This window comes from Lipophrys pholis (genome assembly GCF_963383615.2).
Source record: "Lipophrys pholis genome assembly, chromosome: 8".
Classification (NCBI taxonomy): Eukaryota; Metazoa; Chordata; class Actinopteri; order Blenniiformes; family Blenniidae; genus Lipophrys; species Lipophrys pholis.
The window spans coordinates 23,076,590-23,094,687 of NC_137630.1; the positions used below are offsets into that span (position 1 = coordinate 23,076,590).

The 18,098-nt window shown below is 41.3% G+C and overlaps 1 protein-coding gene across 1 annotated transcript; it reads right to left on the bottom strand.

The window, feature by feature from the left end:
- Positions 1 to 16,006: 16,006 nt before the first annotated feature.
- On the bottom strand, positions 16,007 to 18,098 carry LOC308112790 (uncharacterized protein; the record flags this gene model as incomplete). Its single annotated transcript, XM_080468553.1, has 6 exons — positions 16,007 to 16,853; positions 16,976 to 17,104; positions 17,359 to 17,400; positions 17,478 to 17,582; positions 17,674 to 17,736; positions 17,810 to 18,098. The coding sequence occupies 6 exons, from the start codon at positions 18,096 to 18,098 to the stop codon at positions 16,570 to 16,572; spliced, it is 912 nt and encodes a 303-aa protein (XP_080324679.1). The 3' UTR covers positions 16,007 to 16,569.

Consider the following 18,098-nt stretch of genomic DNA (forward strand, 5'->3'; position numbering starts at 1 on the left):
AATTAGTGTCAACGTCAACAATGAGTCTTTAAAACAGATTCAAACAAGACCCATCCTGCTCTGTGTTTTATCATTAGATCGGACCTGACTGCAGCTGTGATTGGACAGGTACTTAAAATTCAACCGGGTGTGAAGATGCGGATTTTTTTTTAAAAAATAAAGAAAAACAACAAAAGGATCATTCAGATTTTTACACAAAATGGAATCAAAAGTCATCTGATTTTCTTTTTACTTATTCTGCCCGTTGTTGGGCCTACAGATTAAACATCTTGTAGTTGCTTTTCTGAAGATAATCTATCACACCTGAGAATATACCACCAATGCTTGAGGAAATGACTCATAATTTCACAGTAAAGAGTTGTTAAATCATACATCTCGCCAGTCTTTCATTAACACACAGACTAATTGTGTGTGTGTGTGTGTGTGTGTGTGTGTGTGTGTGTGTGTGTGTGTGTGTGTGTGTGTGTGTGTGTGTGTGTGTGTGTGTGTGTGTGTGAACTATCGTGTTTCAACAGTTTCCAACATTTCACTCAAAACGAGTGGACAGCGCTAAAGACAATAATTTGAGGGAGGGGGAGGAGCAAGTAAATGCGCTCCTCAGTTTTTTCTCTCCCCTTTGCTCTCTCTGACCATAAATCTTCTGACACATGATTATGTCAGTCATACTTTTGTTTTTGCTCTGGTTGAGACATGCACAAGCACCTGAGCCCTGCACAGTAAATTGCAGAGCACAAGGTTGTCTTTATGTGATTCCAGAGATACTGTATGGGCGCAGAGCTCATTCAGGCACTCTCTTAACCGCGTGCTGTTTGAGGCTCTGCGATGGCAGCTCCAGATAACCGACAATATCCACTCCCCACAAGAGAGATCCTCAACTGTTTGGCCCTCACAGGGTCTATCTTACTTCCCATGGTCTATCTGATTTTACAGGTAAACACATTGGTCAAATAGCTTCGGGGTATTGTTAGAAGCATTAAGGTCAGGACACGGGCTGGATAAGGTCTCTTCGGGGGATTTTGAGAGAGCCATTTGAATAAACATACCAGCCCGCTTAACATGCCTTTGAAAGCGGTTGAAATAGGCTATCAAGCAATGATAATAAACCCGAGCAACAGGGCAATAGGAACTTTGAGTGAGTGTGTTAAAGGCTGTCTTTGATGGCTTTGTATCTATCAAATAATCTGAGCACCCCATATGATACTTTTCCTTGATTGTGGAGTGGTTTGGAGCAGGGATATGGAGGACCCTCATTCTTGCCCCTACCCCACACACTCATTGAAGACGTCACCTGAGCTAAGCTTACAGTAATCCGTCTCGGGCATCCTGACACGGGATGTTTTCAACCAAAACACCAAACTCACTACAAGCCCGTAAGACCCAGAGACGCTTAAGGAAATATCGCAGGTCACCGTCCAGCATCGTGACAGGAAGCTCGAGCAGCCTCTCTGTGCCCTTCCAAGTCAGACACTGCCATGTCCTCACTTGAAGTTAACTACATGATCTTTTTTTTTTTTTTCCAATCTAAGTTTTCACTATTAAGGAGATTTAAAAACAGACTACAAAAGCCACACAAACAAGTTTTCAGAGAAAACTTTGGTGTGTACTTTACCGATGCTGTCATAGCTTCCAAGCTCCAGTCTGCTGGCGGAGTTCAGAGGGAGTTGCAATGAATTCTCTCCTCGAGCATCTTGTAGCCTGTCCAGACACGTTCCTAAATGTATCATTGCAGAAAGCCATGAAACAATTTGAGCTGATGCTGCCAGTTTAAATAACTAAACCGTGTGGTCAGAGCTATTATATCATTAATCTTACCCCTCTCGCCACTCATGCTTTGCCAAGATATGGAAACACCCTCACCTTCAACCCAACAGAGGTAAAAAGATACCTGAAAGTACTTCTTTTGATATGGATCCCACAATGCAGGTGACAAAGAACTGTTTTGTGTCAGTGCCATGGACCTTTTCAATCATGTTATCTTTGTTTTATTCTTGCAACTGGACTGAAACGTGTAATCCAGAGAAGAATTTGAACTCGGAAATCAATGTTGTCCTACAACCGAAAACATTGGTGGATAGGACACAAAGTATTCCGAGGAAGGGGTTAATTGCGTTCACAGTTTGTGACACTGATGTCATGAACTGTAATAACCACTTGTATGGGAGTTTTATGTCTGTGGCTCCCTGTAAATAATAGCCCGTGTTGGCTGTAAACAAGGTAAAGGCCTGCTGTCTGACAGGTGGTATCTCAGGTCATTCTGCTCATTCCTCTCAACATATTTCATTTTCTTTCTACACGTCACTTTTCCCCACTGCAGCACGTCCTCAATACCCACTAATTTGAAAATCCACTTTGAGAAACCGAATTTGAGACAAGTTGTTGCTGCGCCGCACCGAATGACCTCTGAGTCGTGGAGGTCATCGGGTGACAGTGGTAGATGAGGCTGTGACAGTGCTAGATGATCCGACGGTTCAGGCCGGGGTCAGAGGTTTGTCTGTCGGGCAGGAGAACACAGCTGGATGCTCCCGCTCCGAGGTCAGCTTCAGTGATGGTAATGAGATAAAGAATAGGACAAAAGGGAGGAGGGATAAAGAGAGCGATGAAGGGGAGCTCACTTTCACTCGCCTTTAATGATTTTAAAGAGGCTTTATGCCTACAGTATGTTGATTTATGGTTATTGTAATGTTATATTGCTGCTGTTGTCTTGGGCAAAACAAATGACATTTTTCTGGACGACCATTCATTAGCGAGTGTCTCCTCCTGACCTAGTTACATCCAGAATGAAAGCCTGATGGACTGTGAGTGCTGATACTGTGCCAGACAAAGGCAAAAACTCTAAAGGCTTTCTGGCAGGAAGCTTAGGTCTGTCGCTCTTTTTGAAGGTAAGGAACGACCCCCATCGCTCACTGGCAGTGAAACACTGTGCTGTGGGAACCCCTGAACGCATGTATCTCCTACAGTCACCACCAGAGTGAAAATATGATCCGGACAGCGATCTAATGTCATTTGTGACTCTTGATGAAGGGAACAAAAGCAGTCGAAGCATTGTCAGCTGGCACAGATACCGCAGCGATCATTTCCATCATAAATCACAGCTCTTCGAAAGGCGAGGTGTCAGGTGACGGAACAGGTAAGAGGAACAAAGCGCTGTCTGCAGTGGCAGAAACTCACACTGGAGGCTGTTCTTCATCTCATAGTCTGAGCCGGTGGTTTGCGCTCAGGGGACACCAGGAAACTGAGAGAAGAAGATGCTCTCAAAAGAAAGTTTTCACTGAAAACTGCATCAAACCCTTCTTCATGAAGTAGATAAATATTAGTAGGAGCCCTAAAATAAATGTATCTGTGATAGTTTCTATTAGCTTTGATAATGATTTTATATATCGACTGTATTTCTCAGAAAATGATATTTCATGTCGACATCATTTGTAATCGAGACTGTACTCGAGCTATTATGTAAAAATGTTGGGTAATAAAAAACTTTAAAAGTCTCATTGTCTGTATTTTGGAGATTTTGTGACAGTGAGTGCAGCACTGATATGAAAAACCTAACAGCAGACAGCTGGCTCTTTACACGAAAAGTTGAGTTTCTGGCCACCTGAAAAATGTAGGACTAATATTTAAGAGACACTCCATGTTGTTGTGGGGTGAAATATGCCATATGCTGTAAATAGAACCTATTTACGATTTACTTTTGAGCATTTTTTTCTCAATAGCTGGGTGCCGTGGCTTGCATAAAACAATGCTACTGTGCAAGAGCAGCTGAGTTAAAAGCTTTAAAACAAAAACAGATAGGAGAAGGCGTAGAAAAGCTCCTTGAGAATTGGCAAGTGGATGTACTTTGCTACCTTTATGACACATTATATCTCGTACAGCCACAGTAAAGACAAACGATGCGGTTAATGTTGCTGATGACGAATCTTGGATCAAGATTTATTACAAGTGGGATGTAATGTCCACATTAGAGCAGAAAGTTGTAAAGGCAGTTGTGGGAGACATACTCAAATGTTTAGGCATAAACCAGGTAGTATGCAGCATATAGAGAAGCTGAGTGGTGTCACTGGGCTCATGAGGTCAAGACGTGATGAATAGCAATATAATTAGACTTCCTTTTCTCTCAAACTTACAATTATCCCTATCGTACAGACAACCTGGGGCAACAAACATGTCATAACATAAACACATGATTTAAAGATGATTTATTCTGCATGTTTTTTGGTTGTTTTTGTTTGTTTTTTACCTAACGTTGGTGAATATCATATATGCATTCTCCTTAAATAACAAAATATGTTTGGTTTTGTTTCAGGATGATCCTTTTCAACATATTGTATCATGTTCAAAATGGCCCAGTCAAGGTGTTTTGCACCAACTTTAAAGTAATGAAATATCCTTGGGTAACACTCTCACAAGTTTAAGGGTGGCATAGATAAATGATCAACCATATTCGCTTATTCACACACACAAACACACACCAAAAGCGAAAGCTGCTTGCACACCATCAGGATGAACTTGGGGTTCGACATCTTTTCCAAAGAGACCTTGAGCTGAGACAATTCAATTCACTGAATGGTAAAAGGAGAATATATCTATATTTTAAAGTTACTAGCTGGGACTAACGTCATCCCTCCCTACTGTTACTGCTTCATTCTATTCTCTATCCTCATCAAGTCAAGCAGTAGTTCTCTTAAAGCAAATATAAAGGAAAAAGAGTCAGTATGTGACAGGTATGTCAGTGCGCTAATGACAGGTTTATCTTGAAGAGAGACAGAGACAAACATTACCTCAGAGCTGCCTCTTCTCGAGCCGCTGCAGACTTGCCATACACCCCAACGACAGTGTCAGTTCACCGAGTCTATACTGATCTGTCCTGGGGGAAATTCCTTTCTACCACTGTCCCTCTCTGCAGCAGACTGTAGTTGTCAGTGTTGGGTCATATGATGATATATTTGTGTGTCTCAATGATGGAAAAATTTCGTTATTGTGAGCACATGCGTGAACAGCCAGGCGGAAGGCTTCAAAACATGTGCAGGGTTTAGATGGGGGGACGGACAAGGTGTGCTAGATATGTTTAACCTACTTTACTTATGAGATATTACATTTTTTGGATTATTCGTTATTATGTTTTCTATTAAAGATGAACATTGAGAGATGTTGGGGCATGGGCAACTTTCGTTTTCTCATTTGAGTTGTTCTACCAGCCCGTGTTGTTCCACACCTGAACAAACTCCAGAGTCCATCAAGACTGAACCAATTGCCGAAAGTGAAACAATGAAAATTAACTTCTGCTAAGAGCACCGGGTTGGATGTACAGTACATTGTAGAGAAGACTCTGTCCCTCGTTTGTAGGCTGCCTCAAAGCCAGTCAGGCAGGTTTCTGTAATTACATGAAAAATGGCTTTGGTCCCTCCGGGGTTTTGGCCACATTTGAAGAGACAGAAGAAATGTCTTTGCATGCTTTTGTGTGTGTGTGTGTGTGTGTGTGTGTGTGTGTGTGTGTGTGTGTGTGTGTGTGTGTGTGTGTGTGTGTGTGTGTGTGTGTGTGTGTGTGTCTCTCATAAAAAAATAAAATAAAACAAACAGTGTGTATGTAAATGCACGGCCATCCCTCCCTCAAAACTGACACAGACGTCAAATTGGCCTTCAGCACATCTTTGATATAAACCAGACGACAGTCAGTCAAGTTTCAAAAACCCACATCAATCACATCCAAATTACCGGATCTGTCAACATTACGGACATGAGCAGTTGCACTGTTACAACTGTTGCTTCAGACTGTGTAAAAACTCTAAACGCCACTGGCATCGAGCATCCTTGTGGTTTATTCCTGAAGTCTTTCATGATTTGTGTTAAATTGTGTGAGATTCCTCCCTAAATCCTGGTAATCAATCAAAACCTTTCCAAAACAAGCCTTGGGCAACATATTCAGGAAAAACCCTGCTATGCAAGAGCTGTGGAGGAGAAGATGAAAATGGCTGAAATGAGTGTGAACCCCCTTCTCCTGGGCGAATCAGCAATTAATCTCAGTTGTAGCAACTAAATCAATATTTTTGCTCCGTACCAGACACAAGCTTTGAAATTTACAATATCGGCTAACTAGGCTAATCTATGGCCCAAACAGACGCCGTTCATGGTTTGATAGATTCGGGTGAGAGGAGAATCTGTCTGGAGCTCCGAAAGCTGCCAGATGCTTCTGTATCAACACCTCTTTTATCACCTGAAGAGAGTCATCCTGCCAACTATGACAGTAATTCCCCCTGAGAGGGCCACACTGACAGAAGCACCATCCCAGCATGGATGAGTGGGATTGACTGAGACTCGCACATTTCACATCTGAAACACACGCTTTCTGAGAAGTGGGCCGGTTCGTGAGCGCTGTCGGCCAGTGTTTGGACTTCCTGAATTTATGCATTCAATAAAAAGACGAGCAGCACATTCCGTCAGGGTTCGGTGCCAACCTGCATAACTGTATTTGCACACCGAGGCCGCGTTTTTGTGAGTAGGAGACCGGCATTAGACGGGCTGCCATGATGTCAGGTTAATCCTCCTACATTAACACCCGAGAACGCGATGATTTAACCGGGAAAGTGCAGATGCTTGCTACTGGTGGAGGCGAAAAGGCCCAGTCAGCGCGCTGCCCAGTGATTTCTGGCTTAGGTAAACAGTGTGTCTTCTGGTAAGAGGAACTTCTGTTGTTTTTACTCTTGTCTGATTTCGCAAACAGATTATCAGGATCATCTAATCAGGTGGCAAACAGTCAGCAGGCAAATATGCCAGAACGCACCGAGGTGTTTTTAAATACCCCGAGGGGTTTCAGTCACATGTTGTAGGTTTTCCATGAAGATTAATTGCCCCATCACTCTGTAACAGACTTCAATTCATTATATGAAATGTGCTAAATACTTTTATTTATTTGTCAGTGTTTATCTCTTTCTTACTCATGGAAAAAGCAGAGTTGGCAAGTTTTTTTTTTCCACCTTTTTTTTTTTTTCCAGAGGCATACCTTCACCTCATGTGCGTGTCATAACTGCACCTCCATGTTAACCGAATCCTGCCTGTTCTTGTGTGCTGGAACATCTTAATTTTAAACTGCCTCCAATTTTCAAACAAGCAAACAAAAAATAAAAAGAGAACTTCAATTTGAGGAAAACGACCAGTAACGTAATCTTGTAAATGACATCGTGTCCCAACATCTTATACCACTTATACTATTTTTGGATTCTCATTATTTTGACTGACTGACTGACAACATCTCTCGGGAATATTAAAAACAAATCCCTCTCCAGGTCTTCTTCTGAAGTAAAACATGCCACAGCACAGTCCACAACTGGATGACGATTGCACCTTGAAGAGGAAAAATGCCTTTTGAAATAACAAACACTTGAAGCCAGCTCATTACTCGGGTGACATTGTTTCTTCCGAGACAAGCCTCAACTCTTCATCATTATACAACTCTGCCCATTGCTCACCCTCAGAAAATTTATTACCCTTGCTGAAATCCACTTAAGAGTAGACAGTATGCATACCAAAGCTGGTTGGCTGTGAGAGCCCAGCAGTTTGAGAGGAATGCCTTAGCACCAGCTGAGGAGACGTCAGGTATGATGAAGCCACACCTCCGATACTTGTGACCACCATAGATCACTGCAGATTTCTCAGCACAGCCATTCAAGGATGCAAAATATTTACCTGTTTGGGATTATTAAGACTCGACAAGCTTGAAGGTGTGTGAGTGCACTGAGTGCAGCTGAAGTAACAGCTAATGTCAGGTCGCTAGAATGGTAGTTACCACAATACTAAAAAACTGTGTGTTAGATTTTATATTCATAAACAACAAGTAGAACATCAGACCTGGCAGGAATATGTATATGTATATGTATATGTATATGTATATGTATATGTATGCAAGACATCCATCAAACAGGGAGACAGACAATCATGTTGACATTTACCTGCTATTTAGAGTCACTGATTAACCTGTAATAAACTGTTTGGACCGGAAAAAAACTTGAGAATCAGGAGAAAACCCATGCATGGAAAACATGCAAACTCCATATAGAAATGTGCCAAAACACAAATTTAAACCAGGAATATCTTCACTGATAGTCAAGATTACTAACCACTATACCACTGTGCAGACATCGGAAGAAATTGGAAGGACCAGGAGGGAAACCTGGCGTGGACATGGAGAAGGCGCAAACTCCATAAAAGGCCAACCTGGACTCAAACCAGGGACAAAATGCAAAATTGCTAACACCACTGTGGGGTCCTGAGAAGTCAAACAGCTGAATTTACCTTTCAATGTAAAACAAGACACTTGGATGCAGACAGAAGCAGATCAAATTATAGACAAATATCTCTGTATTATCTGTTTGTAAAGTGACAGAATGCATTACTAGTTTAACAATTGATTACTGCAACAAAGAGGAATACAGCGGGCTCAAATTAAACAGAATTTTCCAATTGTCCTTTTGAAAATATGGGTAATACGCCTCTCAGATATCTTGATCGGAAATATGTTTTAATAATCACAACGTAACCCAAAACAGTGATGGATCATAACTAGACTTTAATCCACATAAACTGCAGGTTCAACTGTTAAGACATGTATTCCTCATAACAAACTGCAGAATATTTATTCAACCAGCTCGCTCAAAGTGTTTCTTATGTGGTTCGGAGGTTTCTCATGAGAAACCACTGAATATTTTACTGCTTTCAACAGTTACACGATATGCTCAAGCTGGCGGTCAGAGATTCACAAACTTTCTTTCGTCGGTTTACTTTCATTTGAACATTTTCTGCAAAAGTTTGCAAGTTAAGTCAGCTGTTCCTTAAACTGGGTGTGGACCAGGGAACACACTCGCCTCAGGAGCCTGCAGCTCTTAACATCTGCACAAGGTGAGAAAGAAAGAGAATAGCCCTCCTTTTATATATATACGGTATATATATATGCGTTTCTGTTTGTTGCATCTAGCCTGCTTTGAAGTTTTTGATTCGAGTCTGCACGATGAATTGCAACAAATCCAGTAGTTTCAGACCACAAAGATCTGAATTCTCATCATGCATCTTTGAAATCATTTTTGAGTCATCGGCTCCTGTGGGAACAAGTCTGAAGATAACTCATTCAGGAAGCCCATATTAGAGTCAATGAGGCAGAGTAGAACAAAAACACAGAAAACACAACCCTGCAGGTAAAAAAATACTCCAGGAAAGAGGAAGCTCCAAACGGGCTGAATAGGCTGCCGTGCAAAAAGGGGAACAGGCTGCGTTGGTAGACGTCTCCAGAAGAAGAGGGGAAGTTCTCACACCTGGATGCACAATTCATCCACCAGCAGAGATCTTAACATATTTCAGATAAAGAGAGAAATGAAGGTTTATTTTTACGATTTCATTTTATTTATTTTTTTTAAAGTCACTTTTGATTCACTTCGCTTTGTGGTGAAAAAGTATTTTATCTCCATGAACTTCAAAACATTACCTTCCACTTGAACTTCAAAACTCCTTAGACATGAACAAACAACTGATAGTCACAGTTGTTCATCTATAGATTTTGATTCTCAGGAAGCTCTTTTTTTAGGGGGGGGGGCCACCCACAACTGTGTTCCACCAAACAAGTGACATTGAGGCAGATAAGCACCAAGCCAAAGAAAACAACACAGCGTCATCTTGTTTTTTTTCCTTTCATCTTCTTCTTCTTTTTCTTCATATTCTCACGGAAACGGGTTTAACTCACTCGCGAGCTCATTCACAAGTCGACAACTAAGTGCCTGCCATCTTCATCAAGAGGTCGGCAGTACAAATGTCAGCCACTGAATTACATACCTTAATCCCTTCAGTGGTGTATTCAACAACACACATTATAGGATTATGTAAAATATATGTACGCATGCCTTGCCTCGTGATGCGTGCGAGATGTCATATTTCCTAAATGTTCGATCCATTAGCGAACACAAAGAATGAGTCATTACTGTATTAAAAACTAAATAATACTGTGACACGACTGTGCAGTGGTTTGCTGTGTTGCCTCACAGCAAGAAAATAAATCTGCCAGCAGACTGAAATTGAGATTGCATGTTATTCCTGCTTACCTGTTTTTGTACTCTGGGGTTCAAAGACATATGTATTGGCTGAATCGATGTCTTTAAAGTGCCTGTAGTTGATTGTAGTCTTTATGACTTTATGTGTCCCAGTGTGTTAGTTCTGGTATGTACTTAGAACTTGTGCAGGATGTAAATAATGTACCCTGCTTTGAGCCCAGTGTCTGAGATGGGCTGACAAGTTTGATTAAGCTGATGTAGACGATGAATGGAAAGATAGATGGTGCAAGATGTTGGTTGCTTCATTATAAAGATGTTGTTCATAAAGTTTGTATGTTCTTTCTGTAAGTTTTCAGCATCTTTCCCCAATCCAAAGACTTCCACTGTTAATATGTGCTTCAAAAGTATGTTTGTTTTGTTTTAGCTTCTCAATGGGGTGGTGACCCGTCTACCTTGTCTTACCCTCTGAGGTGGTTGTGATTGGATCCAACCCCCTCTCACACGAGTCTGGATGAAGAGAACAAAGATCTCTGTCAAGAACCACAAGTAATTCATTTTTACGTGATAGATAAATAACTAACTATAAATATAACAATAATTTCATATACATTCTTAATTATACTATTGTCTTCATGTAAGCAGTGGTGGCCTAGAGGTTAGGGCAGCATGCTTATGGTGGGAAGGTCAGGGGTCAAATCTGACCGCCGCCAAATGTCACTGTATTCATATAGGTGTAGTTTATTATTTAGTAAGCAGTGAGGATTGGGTCACCAAACATATGTTGAATCATCCTGTCTAGTCTAGTCTAGTCTAGTCTAGTCTAGTCTAATCTAATCTAATCTAATCCAACTATGTCTATAAAATACATTGCTGCAGTAATAAGTGCCTGCTGAGGCAATTACTCTACTCACCTGCAGATGGCTCTGATCAGCTGGGCTTTTTGCTCTTTAGTGACCTGCTGCTGTTGCTGCTGTTGCTGCTGTTGCTGCTGTTGCTGCTGTTGCTGCTGTTGCTGCTGTTGCTGCTGTTGCTGCTGCTGCTGCTGCTGCTGCTGCTGCTGCTGCTGCTGCTGCTGCTGCTGCTCTTTATTTCTCTTCTCTCAGGTGATCCAGGTTTGAGCGGAACAGCAGGTCCAGAAATGTATCTCTAAAACATCAGGATTAAAACAGCTGACAAACACCCCCTTCACCATGACCACACATGAAAAGATTGTGTAGTAGTTCGTGGTCTTGGTAGTGCCTCACGATAACATCAATCTCTCTCAGTTACTCATCGTCCAGTGTGCCAAAGTGGCAAAAAGCTCAATAAATCATCCTATTAATAGAAAAGAAATTAGGGAGAGCATGTTTCAGATTGTGGTATAACATTCCTGGGGGTTTGTGCATCTGCTGCTTGGCAAATTACAATGTTCATCACTTGAATTTGAGTACAATCAGGTGTTTTCAGGACTCTGAGCAGATATGCATCTGGAGACTGGCCACAGTGGAGGGCTTCATTTCCACCAACTTGTTGGCTCAGAGCTTCTGTTTGTGTGCATACCTGTGCTTGTGCATGAGTCTCTGCATGCGTGATTTCGGTGCTTGCATGTTTGCATTTCTGCAGAACAATCTGCTTTATGAATAAATGTCACTTGCATAAGGAAAAGCCGCACTATACTGAACAGTGTCCTCTATTACCTGTAAAATCAGCATCCAGTTTCAATCTCTCAGCACTTTTATATATTCACATTAACGAGAGAAAGGCTATTGAGGCTATATTGACGGCATATTTACAGGTAAACCCCATGACCTCCACCATTTTGGAGTTGCGGTTTTGATCCAAAAATGCCTCCTGCTCATCTCTGATCAACTAAGTGCATAAAAAAAAGATGAGACTTCTCTTTTAAATCAGGCAGAAAGGAATGCACATTTACTCTCGACCCGCCTTGAGGCCTGGAACCTGCACCAAACATGTTTTTTTGGAGAGCAGAAGGAAGACTGATAGCTCCTACTGAGGGCTCCCACATGCATGCAACTAAATCAGACATAGCATCGTACACAATATATTAACAAAATACAACCAGTGATGCCTCACATGTGTAATGACAGGAGAGACGACCAAATATGATATGATTGTCTCCATTTCCCTTTACCCTACATTTTCTCTGATCTGTAAATGACGTAATGAGAATGATACACTTATATTTTAATTCACTTTGCAATTGCCATATTGTTATAGTCATAAATTACCCCATAATTAGTTATTCTTTATGAAGATTTAACTGTAATCTCGCAAATGTCTGATTCTTTATCTTAGAGTGCTGACATTATAAGCCCATAATGAATCTGTCCTTTAATTTTAAAGTCAGAAGAAGCACTGTCATTCCCTTGTTGTGTGTGTGAACACATGCGTACAAGTGTAGGCATGAGTGTGTCTGTACACTTTCACCAATATTTCAAACATGTCTGCCTGCTGTGACTGTCCCCCCCCCCCCCCCCCCCCGATGTTCTCGGTCATGTGTAACCCGTAACAATTCTGACCTGCCAAGACGGCGCCCTGAAAATGATATCAGAGATACTTTGCGCAGCCTTTTCTGGTGAAATCAGCCCTGACCAAAACATTCACAGTTCAATAGGCGTTTTTGAAACGCTGTAAGTGAGAGGCAGAGGAGGCATGCAACCTTCCCAGCACCGTCACGGCTTTAATGAGCCTTCACACTTTAAACTTTCCTCCCATAAAGAAATCAAATCAAAGACTTTTTTCCCCCCAAAACTTGTTTCTGATGAAACGATGACTAAGGCCTTGAAAAGTGAAGTTCCCTCTCATTAAAATCTCTGACTCAAGATCCATTCCTCATCTGATTCATCAGCGACTAAATTATGGCAAAACAAAAGGATTTCATGATATAACACTCGATCAATTAAAACACTGTGCTCGTGGGAATTAGTCCAATATTGACAAAAGCAGGGATACAACTTAACGTCTTAGCGTTTTCTTGTCTTCTTAGGGTTGGATCAATGACGCTGCCTCTAAATGAGCAAAAGCCCCGATGACAAAGGCTGAAAAGCTCCGTGGCTTAGCCTTCACCTTAATAGTGGCACCACGGGGACACCTAACATAGAATTAAATGCAATTATGAAAAAATGTTTCCAACCAAAGAGGTGCCTGTGAGATTGAAACCAGAGAAGCTGTGTTCATTTCACACAGCCCCGGGTGCTGAGAGGATACGGCAGTCCTTTTCATATTGGCAGCTGTTTGATCAGAGTAACAACGCTCCTCAGCCGTGCTGCAGCTTCAAGTCTGATCTCAACTCCTCATCACATTCAAAGGAGACGCCGCGTCTCCTGTGCACTCCAGGCTCTTTTCCATAAACACAGCCAAATTATTCCTTTGAGTGCCCTCGCTTGGTACCGGCCTCCGTTTGGAGTAATCTGTACTGAACATCAGTACTTGATTTCATACTTGTTACTTCTTTGAAAAGTAGACTTCCTTCATCAGTGAAACTAAAAAAAGAGACCTAATGCTTGGAAAAGTATCTCATGTGTCGCACGGATCATCTCCCTCATTTAGGATGTTGGATTATTGCAGCGTTGATGAACTGACAGCACATTGTGGGTCAGACCATTAACTGATTGACTATTCCAGTTAGTGGGAAGATGCTCTATAATCCGGATGACGGTGGTTCTTGGAAGAAACAGGTGACAACAATGAAAAGAAACTGCAAACCAGCAGAGTGGGGAAGTATAGTAACGTGTTATCAAGACTGTTTCTGTGACTGTACTGTAAGTGATTGTTGATATAAAACTATTCACACCGTTACAATTACTGAAGTGAGTTTGTCCTCGTTACTTTTATCATACGTGTAAACATTCGTGGGGCTGCGGAATCTCTCTGCCCGGATCCCTGTGCCAGTTGTAAGCTTAGCATGAGTCACCATTTCACTAAACTGCTGTTTACCTGGAGGAAAAGAACTTCATTGATCCTGAACAGCTGAAGATATCTGACATTTTTAATGGCTGATTGAGTCCAACAGAAACAACAAAATTGATGCAGGAGCCAAATTTCCAAGTAACTATGTACCTTTTGAGGAGCTAGTAATTAAAATGAACTGTAATCAAATACTGAACTTCTATCACTGGTGGTGCCACTTACAGTCAGACTTTCATGTTGCTGTCAGGAGAACCGAGTTCGGGATTTGTAAGGCACTCCTCTTCCAGAAAACAGGAGTTAAGGGAAATAGCAACCACGAAAACAACAGCTTTTCTAAAGCTCGCAATTTGCTGGGGAGGATGGCGAAAGAGAGAGAGAGAGAGTGGCTTTTCAACAAAAAATTTTTTTGAGTATGTTACTTACTTATATTAATGACAAAAGTATAGCCAAGAAAACATGTTCCCCCACACTGTGAAGAATACAGTATCTCAGTGTCACTATATCTCCCATCAAGGGTGTGAAATATTTACCGTGAGGGCATCTGATGGCCTGGAGATTGATTGTGACTGATAGTCTTCTCTTTGCCTTGTGGGAAACAAATGAGAAAGGAGAAAGCAGCAAAAGAGCGAGAGAGAAAGAATTCAGCACAGACAGTGAAAGGAGCTCGCACGGCTTTGTGTTGATCATAGTTATCAGACCTACACGAGATGACTGATAAGTAAGGTGTGTTGTCGTCTGAGTCTCTGTGTATGTGTGTGTGTGTGTGTGTGCATTTGCATTTGCGCCTGTGTGATCTGAATGGCTGCACAACAAAGAGTCTGAATGGATTTAGTCAAAGCTCAAACGCTGATGCAGCTGCATTCCGGGAGGTTTATGATGTGAAACACCAAAGGAAAGGAAACAATGATCACATTCATGAGATGTCATTTTCTTCCACTTTTATCTGAGGAATTTGTTGAGGGTTTTTTCTTTTTTCTTCTTCTTCTTCTTTCATAATGTAATGTGTCCAACTTATCCAGAGTAGGTCTTTGTTAGGAGGTTTTGCTGGAAAACTTGATCTCACTCTCACTAATAAGGTAAAGGATGGTTACCTCTGCAGGTACATCAGGACTCCAACATGTACTTTTCAACAATCAACTTTTGATATCAAGCTTTATTCTAACTTTAGTTCCATCTGCTCCTTTATCGTTTTGGCGGTTGTTATTTTAGGTGGATAACTGATCTCAACTGTATCGATATTCATACTATCGTCTGTTGAAGTCTTGTGTGCCTGCCTTTATGTTAAAGACATGTTCAACTGCAGAGATTTTAGGAGACACAATATCTCATATTTAGAACAAAACTCTTATATTTGTTGATTGTGAAATGTTGATGCACTGAGACCAACGAAATTAGTTTTTCACAGTCATAGTTTTTTTTTAAGTTGAATTTGAGGTTTACAGCCAGTATATGGCTTCGTTTTATGAACAAATGTGCCTAAATTATGCACAAAGTGTCATATAAAACACATTTACCACATATTCTACTCCTGTAATGATTTATAGTGACATCTGACCAGTGATCAGGTAAAGACAGCATGACAAAAAGAGTCTTAAAATCCAGAATGAACAAGAGAAAACAAAATCTGAAAATCTTTCACTTCACTTTAAGATGGATATTAATGCTTAAGACTAAACACATAAAAGTGAGTGTGTGTTTTTCACCTATTCAGCAATTAATGACAGGACAAATCTCTGCTGACTGCTCCAATTTTTGCTCCTGGAGATTAAGTTCTTTCTATCAGCAGATGTTACCAGTCCATAAATCTACCGTTAGTCCCTTGACTCCCGAAGAGGACATTGCTGATGTAACTTCAGCTGAACTCAATGAGTAGTTCAGTCATTGGCATGACCGACACAGAGCTCTCAGCTCATCTGATGTGACACAGCAGAACTACAATCATACAGCCACAGTATGGGCACATTAGCAGGACAGAACACGAGAGAGACAGTTTGAAGGAACCAAAAATAATGTGTGTGGTGGTGGGTGTTGATCACTATTGGCCAAATGGGCTAAATAATTCAGTTTTGCTTAAGGCCTCAATTTGGGCGTGTGGTTTCCCGATTTATTCATTATTGTCGGTGTTGTTTGCATGTTCTCCTTGTGCCCATATGAGACTTCTTCAAGTACAGTGACATGCTTGTTAGATGAATTGAATCGCATCCTGAACAGACTGCAGGTCTGAATTTGCTCCCTTGGGTGAATAAAGTACCAATAACAGAGAGATGGATAAACAAACAATCGTGACTGTAAAACTCACTTGGTTTAAATTAGATGTGTGTACCTTCAAATGTTATCAAATACAAGGATTGAGCAGATGAGGCTGCTCCTTGTGTAATAACATTACTTTTCTACAAGTTTGTTCTTGTTGTTTATGAGACAGTTATTTTACCTTATTTATCCTTAAAGCAATGCTACAGTTGATTTTTAATGCCACTGTGTTTTTGATGAGGAAAACTGAAGAAAAAGACAAAATCATATATATTTTAAAACTTGATTAATGCCATGATCTGAAAGGCTGTGTTTTTGTTTTATTCTGCTGCAGGCAAACCTGATCTTCATTAGAAAAGCTGACATTCAATTCTAATGCTGGCAATTAGTTGGTAAAGAGCAGAACGCCACTGAAGGTGGTTCTATGATACTCGTCATCCCAAACTTGTCCCCAAGTTCGTAAAGAGACGACATCTCCCACTTCTAACTGCAGCACTGCACCATTGGATGCACTGTCCTCGAGATCTGTGGCTGAGGTGGGCCGATCCCCAATGACAACCACTGAAGCGCCACTCTTCACCAGGCTCATCCGAAAACCTGTACCCGTGTGTCCAATATGGGCAGTGAACCTGAAATAATACACTCCTCGTACTGGCGCGGTGAAGTAACCTGGATCACAGACGGGAAAAAACGGTCAGAAATGCAGGCCACATTTTTTTTAGAAATATTTAGAAATATTTTATAGAATAAAAAATGTCATATTTCCATAGAAACAGAGCAAATTCTTTCACCTGTATTCGGGTTGTAGTGGTTTCCAATGTTGGTGATGACATTTTTGAAGACGAGGTGGGCATTATCTTCATTGTCAGTGTTACCTCCACCAGATGCCCGAAGGGATGAAGAAAAGGCCACTTTGCTCACTGGAAGGTTTAAAAAAAAAAAAACAACAACATTGTTCCACAGAATCATATTTTTTGCTTAAGCTCCCATTTCACTGGGCTGCAACTAGTTCCAGACACAAAATGGAACAATTTTCACTTGCAAACCAACAGAAATGCGTTTTGTTGCATTATGCAGAAGTTATGAGTGGACGCCAGACTGACATCCTGCAGGCTCATTTTTCTCAATTTCACACTTGTGAATTGAGGTAAACATGTGAAAAATGATACGGTACCTCTGTTTGTATCTTGTAGCTCTTGCAAAGCGGCACTCTGCCCTGAAATAAAAAGATTCACTTTTTACATGACATTCACTCAAAAATCATTGTTAATGTCTCAAACCTCAAACCTTTACCTTTTTGCTGATTCTCCAGCTTCTCTGCATGACTTTCAGCAGCTGTCATTCGATCCTGTAAAGTGGAGAGCTTCTGCTGAGTGTTTGCTTGCTCTGCAGCTTGAGCTGAAAAAGGTGGAGTGATATCGTATTGCTCCCGATATCAGATACTGCAATGACAGCCGATCGAAAAGTCACTTCACACAAAGGTGTTTACCATCACTCTTCAGTTGCAGCTCCTCCACCTGCAACTCAGCCACAGTGACCCGGACCTCCAAGGCTGCAACAGAAAGTACAAAAGTCAGGATCATGCACCTTTTTCTATAATCATAGAGTTCTTCATTGGGGAATACCAATATTCTTCTTCTGAAGGGCATCGATGAGGCTGTCAGCAGTTGTGGCTCTCTCCTTTAGCTGGCTCACTTCCACCTTAAGCTCCACCGCCATTTCTCTCAACTCCCTCAGCTCAGCCCAGATCTCAGAGTGAAGTGTCAGCTGGTCCTGGCCTCCCTCACTGGTGGACTTCTCATCATTCGTAACATCCAGGAGTTGATGCAGGATTCCATTGTTTCCGGTGAGTATCTGTGCCTTGTAAAGCTGACAGAGCATCAGAACGACCAAGAGACCCGTGAATGTCTTCAT